The sequence below is a fragment of the Myotis lucifugus genome, unplaced genomic scaffold (genome assembly GCF_000147115.1).
Source record: "Myotis lucifugus unplaced genomic scaffold, Myoluc2.0 scaffold_47, whole genome shotgun sequence".
Lineage (NCBI taxonomy): Eukaryota > Metazoa > Chordata > Mammalia > Chiroptera > Vespertilionidae > Myotis > Myotis lucifugus.
The window spans coordinates 3,657,133-3,671,234 of record NW_005871095.1 but is presented as its reverse complement, the minus strand read 5'-3'; the positions used below and the strand labels follow the sequence as shown (position 1 = coordinate 3,671,234).

The 14,102-nt window shown below is 37.5% G+C and overlaps 1 protein-coding gene across 4 annotated transcripts in view; it reads left to right on the top strand.

Annotated features, from left to right (window-relative positions):
* FAM208B (family with sequence similarity 208 member B) overlaps positions 1 to 14,102 on the top strand; it is a 97,450-nt gene that overhangs the window by 60,961 nt on the left and 22,387 nt on the right. For 3 of the 4 annotated variants that reach the window (XR_002829171.1, XM_006088423.3, XM_023753581.1), the window contains 3 exons: positions 5,196 to 5,912; positions 9,518 to 9,760; positions 12,750 to 13,626. Coding sequence is in view for 3 of the 4 variants with exons in the window: in XM_006088423.3 (XP_006088485.1) it covers positions 5,196 to 5,912; positions 9,518 to 9,760; positions 12,750 to 13,626 (1,837 nt within the window). In the remaining variant the exon portion in view is untranslated. The remainder of the gene's footprint in view (positions 1 to 5,195; positions 5,913 to 9,517; positions 9,761 to 12,749; positions 13,627 to 14,102) is intronic. The other variant, XM_023753580.1, reaches the window with a different exon arrangement.

Below are 14,102 nucleotides of genomic sequence, written 5' to 3'. Positions count from 1 at the left end.
AGTGACTTCTAGTTTACTAAATCTGTCACATATTTTTCCATCCTCATCATGCTTAACCTCTCAACCCTGGTAACTAATGTAGTTTATTTCTTTAAATAACTCTTTCTTTAATCTCCCTGGTTGGTTCTTCTTTATCCCCTTTTCAGGTTTAGCCTTCCCTAAGCTTCACACCCAGATATCCACCTGTTTATTGACTTTTTCACTTAAGATATCTCACATGTTCCTTAAATTCAGCATTATTCAAAACTGAATATTTGGTATTGAACAATAATAGGAGAATAATACTGTAATAACTATATGGTGAAAGGTAGTAAACTTAATGGTGATTGCTTTGCAAGGTATATAAATGTTGAATCACTATGTTGTGTACCTGAAACTAATATAATAATCACATGTCAACTATAATTAAAATTTAATTTAAAAATCATCTTAATAAAAACCTACAACTTGGCCTGTATGGCTCAGTGGTTGAGCATTGGCCTGTGAACCAGGTCACAGTTCGATTCCAATCCAGGGCACATGCCACGGTTGCACTCGATCCCAGTGTGGGGCGTGCAGGAGGCAGCCAATCAGTGATTCTCATCATTGATGTTTCTATATCTCTCTCTCTCCCTCTCCCTTTCTCTCTGAAATCAATAAAAATACATATATATTTTTAAAAAAACTGTAATAGCGAGGAGATAATGTTTGTAATAGTCTACCAACTAAGTAGGACTCAAGGTCTGCACAGTTACAGTTCTCTGTCTGGACTACTTTTCTCCTTCCCTTTTATTGGGTGGTGTTTACCCCCATAGGGCAAAAGATATTACTCAGACAATATATAAACATATATTGTTTATCTGTAGTATTAAAATTTTGGGGATAATGAATAAAATCAGGTAAAGCTCTGATCTAGTCCAGTCTGTTACTCAGGTCTGTCAGGTGTCAGTTTAAATATCACTGTTGATTCCCATCATCATTCCTCACCTCAGTGAGAACCCCAGGCTTATCAATTGAATTTAAATATTTGTTTGTATATGACTTAATGCCTGCCTTTCCTGTATTCTACTGTATGCCTGTGGCCTAGCAGTGGCCAGGCACATAAAAAATAATAAATGTTTGCTGAACAATAAGTTAAATGAGTCATTTGTTTTTGTCATATGAGGAAATTTTCCTTCTTATTTTATAATCACATTCTATGTGTTTAAACATAAAATTATGTATAGCACTTATAAAGCTATAACCAATATAAAAATGCTTTTAAAGTTGATTTCTTTTTGTTTTTAATCTTTATTGTTGAGATTCTTACAGATGTCCCTCTTTTTCCCCCCCATAACTCCCCTCCACCCGGTTCCCACCTCACCCCAGGCCCTCTCCACCTCACTGTCCACATCCATAGGTACTGCATACATGCATGTAAGATCTTTGTCCAATCTCTTCCCACACCCCTTTCCCCCCGAGAATTGTCAGTCCGCTCTCTTTCCATGCCCCTGATTCTATTACATTCACCAGTTTATTCTGTTCATCAGATTTTTTATTCATTTGATTTTTAGATTCACTTGTTGATAGACGTGTATTCATTGTCACTTCATTGTTCATAATTTTTTATCTTTACTTTTTTCTTCTTCTCCCTCTTCTTAAAGAATACCCTTCAGCATTTCATGTAATACTAGTTTGGTGGTGATGAACTCCTTTAGCTTTTTCTTGTCTGTGAAGCTCTTTATCTGACCTTCAATTCTACATGATAGCTTCGTTGGGTAGAGTAATCTTGGTTGTAGGTTCTTGCTATTCTTCACTTTGAATATTTCTTGCCACTCCCCTCTGGCCTGCATAGCTTCTGTTGAGAAATCAGCTGACAGTCATATGGGTACTCCCTTGTAGGTAACGAACTGTTTTTCTCTTGCTGCTTTTAAGATTCTCTCTTTGTCTTTTGCCCTTGGCATTTTAATTATGATGTGTTTTGGTGTGGTCCTCTTTGGATTCCTTTTGTTTGGGGTTCTCTGCGCTTCCTGGACTTGTAAGTCTATTTCTTTCACCAGGTAGGGGAAGTTTTCTGTCATTATTTCTTCAAATAGGTTTTCAGTATCTTGCTCTCTCTCTTCTTCTGGCACCCCCATAATTCGGATGTTGGTACACTTGAAGTTTTCCCAGAGGCTCCTTACACTATCTTCATATTTTTGGATTCTTTTGCTCTTCTGGATGGGTGTTTTTGGCTTCCTTGTATTTCAAATCATTGATTTGATTCTCGGGATTCTCTAATCTACTATTGAATCCCCTGTATATTATTCTTTATTTCAGTCAGTGTATGATTAATTTCCGACTGGTCCTTTTCCATTTTTTTGGCATTCTCACTAAGACCCTTGAAGGTCTCACTAAGTTTCTCAGAGGTTTATAGAAAATTCTTGAGTAACCTTATAACTGTGGTTTTGAACTCTATATCCAATAGTTTGCTTTCTTCCATTTCTTTCATTTGTGACATGTTTCTTTGTCTCTGCATTTTGGCTGCTTCCCTGTGTTTGTTTCTATGTATTTGTATTGAGTAGCTGCTAAGTCTCCTTGAGTTGATAGAGTGGCCTTGTGTAGTAGGTGTCCTATAGGGCCCAGTGGCTCAGCCTCCGCAATCACCTGAGGTGGACACTCTTGGTGCACCCCTTTGTAGGCTGTGTGCACAGTCTTGTTATAGTTGAGCCTTGATTGCTGTTGGTATTACTGGGAGGAATTGACCTCCACGTCAATTGGCTATGAGGACCAACTGTGTCTACAGTGGAAGAGCTGCTGTACAGAAGACACCCTTATAAGGGGCAGGACTTGCTTCAGTGGGGCTTTAGTGCTCACTGAGTCTGCCCCTTGAGTGTGTCATTTATGGGTGTGAAGAGTTGTAATCTGGTATAGTCTAGCACTGACCACTGGGTACACTGACTCTTGGATCACCAAGGAGATGCAAAGTCAGCCACTGCCTGGGGCCACCCAGCAGGAGCTACAGAGAGATCTGCAGATTCCTCCTCTTTGTATTGTTAAACCCAATACAAAGAGGGCCCAGGTGAGGCCCAGCAATGAAGGAAGGCAGGGTGCTGCTGGTACAGGCTTTGGGCCTTTTTTTGATAGCTTTGGGGCTCCCTGACCCAGCTGTAGGTTGTTTGACAGGTCTTAGACTGAGAAAGGACAGGCCATTCATATGCAAAAGCCGCTGCACACAGCTTGGTTGAGGTTGTAAATTGGGTGGGGCAGGGTCTCAGGGAATCACCAGGGCAGAGCAAACAGCAGTGGCTGCCAGTCAGCCCTGCACCGGGGAGGTCCCAGCACAGGAACAATGACCGTTGCGAGCACCTCTGTCTGGAAGAAAGCCGCCCCCGCGTTCCTGCCCCGATGCCAGACAGTCTAGTTTCTCCCGTATGTGTCTGGGTCCCCCCAGAACAAGTGGGAGCTTGTATCTCCCTCCCAATTAAAAAAGCGACACACCCAGGTGCCAGCCTCTTCTGTGCCTCTGCACCTTCTACCAGTCTCAATACACTTTCTTCTTTATTTCTCTAGTTGTAGTACTTCCACTCAGCCAGCTTTCCTGTGGTTCTGGATGATAGTTGTTTTATATTTTAGTTGTAATTTTGATGTGGTTGTGGGAGGCAGCAAGTACAGGTGTTTACCTATGCCGCCATCTTGATTCTCTCCTAAAGTTGATTTCTTAACATTTTACGTATTCAGTTACCCAAAGCAGAGAAACGCACTGTCTTGGGCATCACTTCTTTGTACTGAAGCAAAACATTACCTGTTATAACAACATAATGCTGTTTGCATTTTTTAAGCATCTACTATGTTAGGTATTATGCTAAGTATACAGTTACTAACTTAGCAGCCCTTTAAATAGATATTATTATTTCAAAGATGAGGAAACTGAGACTTAAGCTTGCCCACGGTCAAACAACTAACTCTCTACCTGGCTTCCAACTCTTATCCCATACTGCCTCCTTCTCTCAGAGCTCTGACTTCATTTTATTATGAAATAAATAGGAAACATTAGTGCCTGTACCATTCAGTGTTGAACAGCACAGGATTTGTTTAAATAAATTTTGCAGTGTTGTGTTATAGTGTACACCTCCTCGTCTAGTTCATTAAGACATTTTCTATGAATGGTCATTTTTTATCAGGGTCCTAGCTATGGTTATCTGTTTTAAATGATAGATACTTTGCTTAGCAGATTTAAAATGTTCTTTTTCATAGATTTTATAATAGTCTATTACAGATCATTCTGGGTTCTGTCTTTCTAAATTCTTGAAATAATGAAATTTTCTGGAAGAATACTACTATAGTGTGAACTGTTAGCAGTACATAAAAACCTTTTTTCTTCACTTGTTACTTTTTAGTTAATAAGCTGTAAAGAAAGAAATTTTTAATTTCTACCCACATTTTTTATTTTTATTTATCTTTCTATTCTTTTTTCTAATATCTCCTTTAGCTAAGGAGAGAAAGTGAAACACAGACTACTTGGTTTAATTACTTAATTTTTAAAAAAATTTTACTTGATAGAGTGATGGAATTTGGGGTTTACTTAAGGGTTTTACTTTTTTCAGTTCACTTGGTTAGCATTGTAACTTAAACGAATTTAAACAGCCTGGGCTGGGTAGCTCAGTTGGTTGGAATGTCATCCCAATATACCAAGGTTTTGAGTTCGATCTCCACTCAGGACACATAAAGAATTAACCAGTGAATGCATAAATAAGTGAAACAACAACTCAGTGTTTCTCTCTTTCTCTCTAAAAATCAATACATTCAAAAAATTTTGAAGTCAATTATATAAGGTAGAGATAAAATAAGACACTTAAAAGCAGAAAATGTTCATTGAAAAATAGAAAAGCAAATCTGCCAACTCTAAATATCACTGCTGTTGCTTTGATGATACATTGAGCTCATGCTGAGCTCCTCATCAGATAAGATGGAGCTAGAGGCAGGTCAGCCTTCCTCATTCTAACCTGGTGATTGCATTTGAGTGATTCTTTTCCAGTTCTTATTCCCACTCTCCTCTCTCATGTGATTTACATATATATGGAGATAAATGTATTCATTAAATGTACCCATAGTCTTTTAATTTCCGTTTAGATTTCTGTTGAGAGCACTGTGTTATATTTAACCATCCCATAATTTTGTAAGCATTTTTTTCTGCATGTTTTTGTAAAATAAAGACTAATAATTTTAGGTTTTTAATGTATATACATATATTTTAGGGCTGAAAGACTTGAAAGTTGAAGATGACATCTCATTGAAGGTGATACCTATTTTACCTGCCCTTAATTGTGCACTGCTAGAAGCAAGGAAATCATTTACTGAAGAAGGAATCTGTCTAAATACATTAGTAAAGCGTAATTTCCAAGAATTGTACAAGATGGAGAGAAATCCATTGACAACTTCTTCTCAGGATGGAGTAAAAGAGACTGCATTCTTTGGCAAAATGTCCAATGGTTTTGACTTGGTTCCTCCAGCTGAAAAGTGCCCTGTACAGTCTTTAACTCAGTTGAAGACTTATTTTTCAGATCCTAGTGGGTACATTTTGGAAGTATCTACAGCGTTAGATTTATTGGCAGAGCGTTCACAGTCTCCTTGTATTTCAGATGGAATTTGTGATGCTGGATTTTCTTTAGTTATGACTCCAGATCCTGAATTTCTTGACTCAGAAGCAGAAGTAAGAAGAGAAACTGAAACAAAAAAGAATTCTGAAGAAATGTTTAAAGCTAGGAAGAGAAATATAGTTCCATTAAATTCAGCATCAAATCTGAGAGTTCAGCCAAAGAGGAAGGCCAGCATGCCACCTGTGGTGCAGAGTAAAAGAGTGAACTTGTGCTGTCCCTTCCCCAAAAGAACTCCTGCTAGAGCAAATAGGGCTTCAACCCCTCCAGCAACTCTCAAATTAGTTAAAGGACAGTTTCCTCAGAAAAGAAAAAGAGGTAAGCACAATTTATGGAGATTGAGTTAGTAATAACTGTTGTATTCTAACACTGTTCCTGTCTGATCACTGGACTGCAGCTGTGCAGTATCAGAAGTTTGTTAGAAATGACAACATTTCTCTCCAGGTGATTTGTCTGCATGCTTAAGTTTAAGGTAGAGATTAAAAACAAGAAATAGAAAAAACTGTAAGATATCTCCTCAAAAGCCCACCCACCAAAAGCCGTATTTCACTCTAAAACTGCTCAAGCTGTCAGTTATTTATGTACCATTCTAGAAAGATTGTTATCCAGTGTCTTATCTACCCTCAGACAAATAAAAGTAGATGAAGAGGATCTTCTAAAATCATACCCTTACCCTGTGGGTAGCTCAATTGTTAGAGTGTCGTCAATAGGTCAAGATTTGGGGTCCAGTACTCGGTCAGGGCACATATAAGGATCAACCAATGAATGTATCAATAAATGGAACAATAAATCGATCTCTCTCTCTCTCTCTCTCTCTCTCACTCTCCCCCCCCCCCTCTCTCTCGGTCTCTCTCTCTCTCTCTCTCTCTCTCTCTCTCTCTCTCATCAGTAAATTTTAAAAATTTAAATCAGGCATACCAAAACCAGCAAAAAGTAATAACGAGTAGCTTATACATGTATAAAGAGGTGGGGGAAATACCTAGAACCTTCAAAACTAAAACAGTCTGGGGTAGGATTTCTAATCCTTTATGTGTGTCAGAGTTTGAAAACAGTCACCTGGATCCTGCCATAGATCTGTTGAGTCAGAATATCCAGTGGCCTGTATTGAGACAGTTCCACAAGTGGCTTTGTTGCCCCCCTGAAAATTGAGTAATAATCAGAGGCTAGAGCTATTTAGTCTCCAGTTAAATGCACTTTAGTGAACATAGCACAACAAACAACACGATTTTGCCTTAGAGCCATCTCAGATTATAGGTAGTGTATTTTGTTGAAAAGTAGGGAACTGTATGCTGTATGACCCCTTAGAGAAGGAGTCAGCAAAGTGTAATCAACGGACTCCTCAAGCAGTTGTCTCTGGCTACATCACAGCTTTATACATCATAGCTTTATACCTTTGGCAGAGATGTGTGGTTGTGAAAAAAAACAGTGACCTTCAAAGCTGAAAATACATACTGTCTGCCCTTCACACCAAAAAGGTGTGCCACCCTATCAATAGTATTTCGATTCTAGAAATTTTAGTGCTTAGAGAAGAAACATCAGGGATATGCAGAGCCCCAGGATTCTAGATGATTAAGATTTTACGCTGTGGTTCAACAAATAGTTATTTTTAGCCTGTTACAGTTTGAGAAAATGGTGTATATGTGTGTATTTAGGAGAATGTTGGAAATTATGACAATAGAAAGCAGTGAATCAGACTAAACAACTACTTACAAATAAATTCCAGGCCAACCATATTGTTTCTGCTCTGTATGAACCTGTTTACTTTAAGATATTAAATAAATTATCTGTAATTCAACATATGTTTTCTGTTTCTCAGATGTTTTAAATTTCATCCACTATAAGAAATGTTTTATTTTGTAGTCAGTACACACAAATTCACACATGACTGAAACAAAAATTTCAAAAGACATTTACCCTATGTGTAATACAATCTGATATTTTCTCTTCCACTTTGTTTCATTTAAGAAAGAATTCTGGTTGCAACCCATTAACTTTATTTTATAATCCATCGATGAATTATTGCATGCAATTTGAGAAACATGGCATTGAGTGACACTAATAAACAGAAAAGTCCCTGCAGGACACCTTGTTCATGTTTCAGTTTTTCCTCTCAGGATTGTGAGAGATCTTCCCTTTCTGTTTGTGCAATTGTTTAAAACTTTCTCCTATGTCTTGGTCATCTACCCTTATTTTCTTTCTCTTCTTGATTTAGACATAACTGTTTTCCTACTTGATTTATATTCTTAATGTATTTATATTCCTTTATACTAAAAATGTATAACGGAATGCTAGGTCTTATTCCTTAAAAAAATATATATGCTGCTTTATTAAGTGTAATAGTTTACTAGGGAGGGAAATAATTGGACCCAAAGACATGTACAATATTAAGAGATTCTAAAGCTTTCCTAAAACCCCAAGAAATAAATTGGTATCTTCTCTACATTTCATCAGCAGTCATCCCAATTTCTTAAACTGTTTAGTATTGTTTTCTGTTCTCAATTAGAAATATTGTTTTCTGTATAATGTAATTTTAAAATTTTGCCAATATTTATGTGTGATTATTTTATACTAGAGGCCCGGTGCATGAAATTCGTGCACTGGGGGGTGGGGGGGTGGGGAGCAGGGAGGGTGTCCCTCAGCCCAGCCTGCACCCTCCAATCTGAGACCCCTTTCAATCCAGGACTGCTGGCTCCCAACTGCTCACCTGCCTGATTGCCCCTGCCCGCTTCTGCCTGCCAGCCTGATCACCCCCTAACCACTCCCCTACCAGCCTGATCAACGCCTAAGTGCTCCCGCCAGTCCTATTGCCCCTAACTGCCCTCCCCTGCCGGCCTGGTCACCCCTAACTGCCGTCCCCTAAAGGCCTGGTACCCCCGCACCCCCCAGCTGCCCTCCCCTGCCAGCCTGGTCGCTCCTAACTGCCTTCCCCTGTAGGCCTGCCCCCCCCCCACCAACTGCCCTCCCCTGCCGACCATCTTGTGACCACATGGGGGCAGCCATCTTATGGCCACGTGGGGACGGCCATTTGTGTGAGGGTGTGGTGGTCAATTTGCATATTACCTATTTATTATATAGGATGATGCCTTTGGGGCTAAATTTTTTTTTTGCTGCGAAACAACTGAAATTATACAAAGCAAATGGGTAAAACATACTAATAAGTGCTCAAAGGGAGCACTTATATTTTTTTAACTTAAAAAATTGAAACACTTTCTTTTGTGTTATATAAGCAGATAGTCGCTAGTTTTGTTTTCCTCTTGTGCCTCTATCTTTAGCTATTTCCTTCCTTCCATGTGAGAAGCAAAGCTGAGCATTTTCTAAAAGAGATGAGCAGTTAAAATAGATTTGTAGGAAATTAAATCAGGTGAACACTTTGTCCAGTGTGCTTTTTTCTGTCTTGTCTTTAAAAAATGATTTTTTGAGGTAGTATTAAGATTTAGATATTTACAAGTAGTAAAGTAAAATATGTAAGATGGCACTTTATGAATATACAATCTCTTTTATGTGGTGTGGTTATAGTTTTAACCATATCACCTCTTAGGGGCTGTGTTGCTTTTGTGTACAATGAATTATCTATCTCCCAGTGCTATGAACTAGTATATCCAGGCTTACTATACGAAGGATCATGGAGATTTTTAGAAAAATTGAAGTCATACCTTGTTTTTATAAAGTTATTACCCTAATATTTTTCTTCCCCACCTAGTAGGGATATAGACCAACATTAGCAAGTTCATATTTTCATATGTGTATGAGAACTTTTAACTCTTGCTTTATTAAAATATGTATGTTTTAATGAAATACCCAAAATTTTATTTCCCATCACTATAGTTATGCCCTAAAATAAAAACACAAATAAAAGGAAAAGCTACGCTGATAAATACTTGAGCCCCCTTACCCTTAAAAAAATGGTGTCTTTTTTATATAAGGTGCTGAGGTGCTGACTGCACAGTTTGTACAGACAACCAAATTGGATACGAAAAACCAAGAAGCTCTTATTTCTAAAGATGTTCCAGTTGCAACGACTCCTAAAAGGGCAAGGAAACAAGAGAAATCTCCAGTCAAAACTGTTCCGAGGGCTAAACCACCTGTGAAGAAATCACCACAAAAACAGAGGGTAAATATAGTAAAAGGCAATCAGAATCCCAGAATCAGAAAGCAGCCACAACCTGGTAAGAAATACACTTCCTGTAAATTTAACACCACTTGCTGAATAATCAAGGTTGCATTATAGTGTGTGGAAATAATATAAGAACAGTTAAAAAACCTATCAATAATTCTTCCTATATTCTTTAATTCAAACATTAATAGGACCAAGTAACTTGATTTCCCATTGTAAATTAGGAAATTACAAAAGATTCAAGTATCACAAAATAAACCTACTTACTAGTTTGCATAAATCCTAAACATAAACTGTCTACAAAAGTTATAACTTGCCTTTTTTTATGACTAAATGCACAAGCAAGTAGTATCTAACACTATTTTTCTGGACTATAATTGGTTATAAAAAGTAAATTGCAACTTTATTTGTCCCAGGGGAGTTTTAAAGAGAGTGTTCAAAATAGTAATCCAGAATCCTATGTTTGGTTTTGAAAGGCATTAAATTTATTTTAAAGGAAGTTTTACTTTCCTAATTTTGCTAAGTGGATACTGAAGCTTAGTTATATGTACAGTCAGTTGACTGCTTTAGTTCTGTGATTTGAATGCTAGGCATACCCTCTTTACTTGAAAGTTCCATTTTCTCTGCAGACTTTATCTCTGAAACTGAACACACACCAGCTCTTCTCCCAGGTCCACGTCCCTTCTTAACTTTTCCTTTCTGTGTATAGTGCAGTTCTTCCAATCTGCAAAATCTATAAATTTTACTTTATCTCCAGTATTGAGTCCTATTGTTTCTTTTTAAATTTGTTTTAACAAAGACTTTATTTTCTCATACCTTTATATTTCTATCAATTTTCTGTCTAATTTCCCTGATCTCCTTTCTCTATTAATGTTTTTTTAGCTTTTAAAAAAATCTTACTGGTGAGATTTTAAAGAAAGAAACTACGGTTTTGTTGGGGTAATGGTATTATGGGTTGACTTTGTTTTTTCTTTTCTAAATTTAAAGTACTGTTTGATGACTAAATATTTTTTTAAAGCTCACCATATTGCAAACCCCACTTTTCTTCTTCTTTTTTAATTTCAGAGCAAGAGAAGGAGAGAGAGATAGAACATCAATAATGAGAATCATTGATCGGCTGCCTCCTGCATGCCCTCCTACTAGGGATCAAGCCCACAACCAGGGCATGTGCCCTTGATTGGAATGGAACCCAGGACCCTTCAGTCCACAAGCCAACTCTCTGTCCACTGAGCCAAACTGGCTAGGGCCCTGCAGTATTTGTAATTTTGGCATCCATACAAAAAACTCTGCTTGTCTCTCAAGACAGTTAATGTGTTCTTACTTACTCCTCGGGTCCATATTTATCTCCTGCTCTTTCCTAACTTGTCCCTTCCCTGCCAGTGCCTCCTCACAGGCACCATACCTCTTCTCTTTTCACTCCTGTGCCCTTCCCCTCCACCAGTCCCGGTTTCCTCCTGCTCTGATCTTCTGATCTCTCGCTTTTCTCTCATTTCCTTTTGGGTTTTTGAGAACATTATGGAATTAAATTTATCCTGCTTTTCAATCATTTGATGTGGTTTGATCCTGTCTTTACAATTAGTTTATAAATGAGTATAGATACCTATATAATACCTATGTTCTTAGCCATGACATTTGAATTTTGGCTCTCAGGTAGTTATAGACTAATTGATTAATGGGAAGAAGGTATGCAATTGAGTATTGACAGAAAAGTGAGTCCAGAAAATGAAAAGTTTTGAAAATGTGTATTCAAAAATAGGCTGATTTGTATTGCAAATGTCTGTATATATTGTGCAGCCACATTCCAAGTTAAAATTTTAAGATTACCACCTCTTAAATAATCTCTTAATTTTCTTTTATTTTGTGTCTATACTAATCTGTTTCATTTTTTATACTTGAAATATGAGTTTAAGAAGGCTCAATCTTTTTGTTACTGAAACTAATGGTTTTCTGTTCTTTCTAAAGTTTTCAATATAGTCTTTGGTAACGGAACTCTATATTTTTTATGTAATTCCTTTGGCATTCTCTTACTTGTATTTCTTAAGATAGATTATTAGATCTTATTTCCAATGATTGAGAACCTCTAGCAACTCAGTAATTAAATGCTTATGCTTATTTATTAACACAAACCCTTTTGAACTCAACACAATATACTTTGTGTTCACCTTATTCATAGGTGATAAGAGCCATACTGTTAACAAAGATAAAGTGAAATTAGTATCAATAAACACATTAGATCATAAAGTGAATTTCATGTTCCCAAAACACCTGTTATGAACTTTGTCCTTCATGATAACCGCATTTAAGAAAGCTGAATTTATGTCCTGACAATACAAGTAAACCACTTAAGAATGTCAGTTTTCTGATTAAAGACAAGTGAGTAGGTAGATTTGATTATCTGCAGAGAGAAGAATTATCAATAGATAAGGAGATTTGTTACTTTGCAGATAGAGTAGAGAGGAAATGTTTGTGTAGAAATTAAAGTTTTAAAAGGTAATGAAATCAATTAGCTATTCTGAATACTCATGACTTTAAACTTTTTTATTCATATCATTGCATATTATAATTAAATATCAACATGGTTAAAATCATCTCTATTTTGAACTTAGGTGGTTTCTTTAATCACTTATTAAAGGAAATAATTTAAGGAAGTATGTTATCATACTATAATATACAATTCAAACTTTGAAGTTCTTATGTTTGCACTAGATTGTAAGCTCTCTGAGGGCAAGACTCTTATTTTCTGCTGTTCATATATTCCTTTAGCTGAGCAGGGTGCCTTGTGTGTGGTTCAGTACATGCATTTTTGAAGGGTGATTTCTTGTTAATATGCACATTCCTTAGGACTTCCTTCTTCCTCCGGTAATTACATTATAATAGATATGAGACTAGAAAGAGACCTCAGTCTGATGGTAAAATTTTAATATAAAGTTTATGCAGCATATCAATGTTTTTCTTGAATATATTGACTTAACCAATAATATGGCAAGGAATTAATTTTATGAAATCAAATGCTATGGTTTTTTTCTTCTTTTATATTGAAGCCAAAGGAGAAACTGCTTCTCAGCTTCAATCAAAAATGTCATTATGTGGGCAAGAAGATGTTATTGGTGTAAATACAGCTCAACCAGAAAACATCACAGTGGCTCAGAAAGCTCCAGCTGAGAATTCCATTGTCAACTGTGACTCCCAGGCCCTAAACCTGTTAGCTGATCTCGCATTAAGCGCTGCTACCTCTACCACACCACCATCTGAGCCCAGAAACCTTCCTTGCTCTTCTGAATTGCCACAAAGCAATGTTTTGCTTTCTAAAGAACATTCTCTGAGCAATACATCTGACCATGAATATCATAGAGGAGTTAAAAGTAAAAAAAGGGGAGTATTACCTAAGCCCTCCTCTGATAAGAAGAGTAATCTGACATCAGACTCCACTGTCAGCCAAGAGGAAGAGAGCTTGGTTCCTGACAGTCAGACCCCTATTGAAGCCCAGTCGGCACTTCCTGAGGAAACAATGGAAACTTCAGATGCAAGCCAAAGTTCTGTTGCTGTGGAACATTCCTATGCCCTGCTCCTTGCAGAACATTCAAAGAAGGTGCTACAGCAGAGAGGGTTACCAGGCCCTGCCTTCACCAAGAATGGCACAAAGGGCCCTGAAGCAGGAACTCCAGTGGGAAAAGTAATGCCATTTCGGCATCAGCTGAGCACCTCCCCTATTCAAAAGCTTCCTGAGGACCCAGTACTCAAGCGCAGGAGCAGATTGCTGTCTTCCAGCCTGAGAGACTTTTACTGCTCTCGTACTGTGTTCAGCTGTGACGGCTCCTTCAAGGTCACTTTCAAATGTGAAACAAACTATGTATTCAGCTTAGACAGCAAATATACCAACAACCCACTCGAGAAAACTGTACTAAGAGCATTACATGGGTAAGTAGGAGTAACACTTTATGAAATGGAGGTAAATTTCCTATTGAAATAAGTATAATGAGCAGAGATACTTGTGCCAAACTGTGGGAAAGGAGAAAGCAGTATTTTACGTAAATCCAGTGATTCAATAATATCAAGCAGTTGTGTTTACTGACACCAAAGAATATGAGGTTGGTTCTGCCACCATCCGTGATCACATGGAGAACTTTTGCAAGGTAACTTTAGCTTGCCATTTTGAGGTGCTCCTTCATAAGCCTTTGCAGTCTTTGAATTATAATATTTAAATGAGGTCATAATGTAAAATAGTGAGATATAGAAGTAATGCTTTACAGACTGAATTCCAGAAGAAACATTCAGAGAATTACTTCTAGCTTGTAAAGCTGATCAGATTGCTATGAGTAAGCAATTTTTCATGGGGGGGGGGGGGTTCTGTAATTTTCCTCAAAAAGTGGTCAAGGCAGTAATAGAATGGCAGA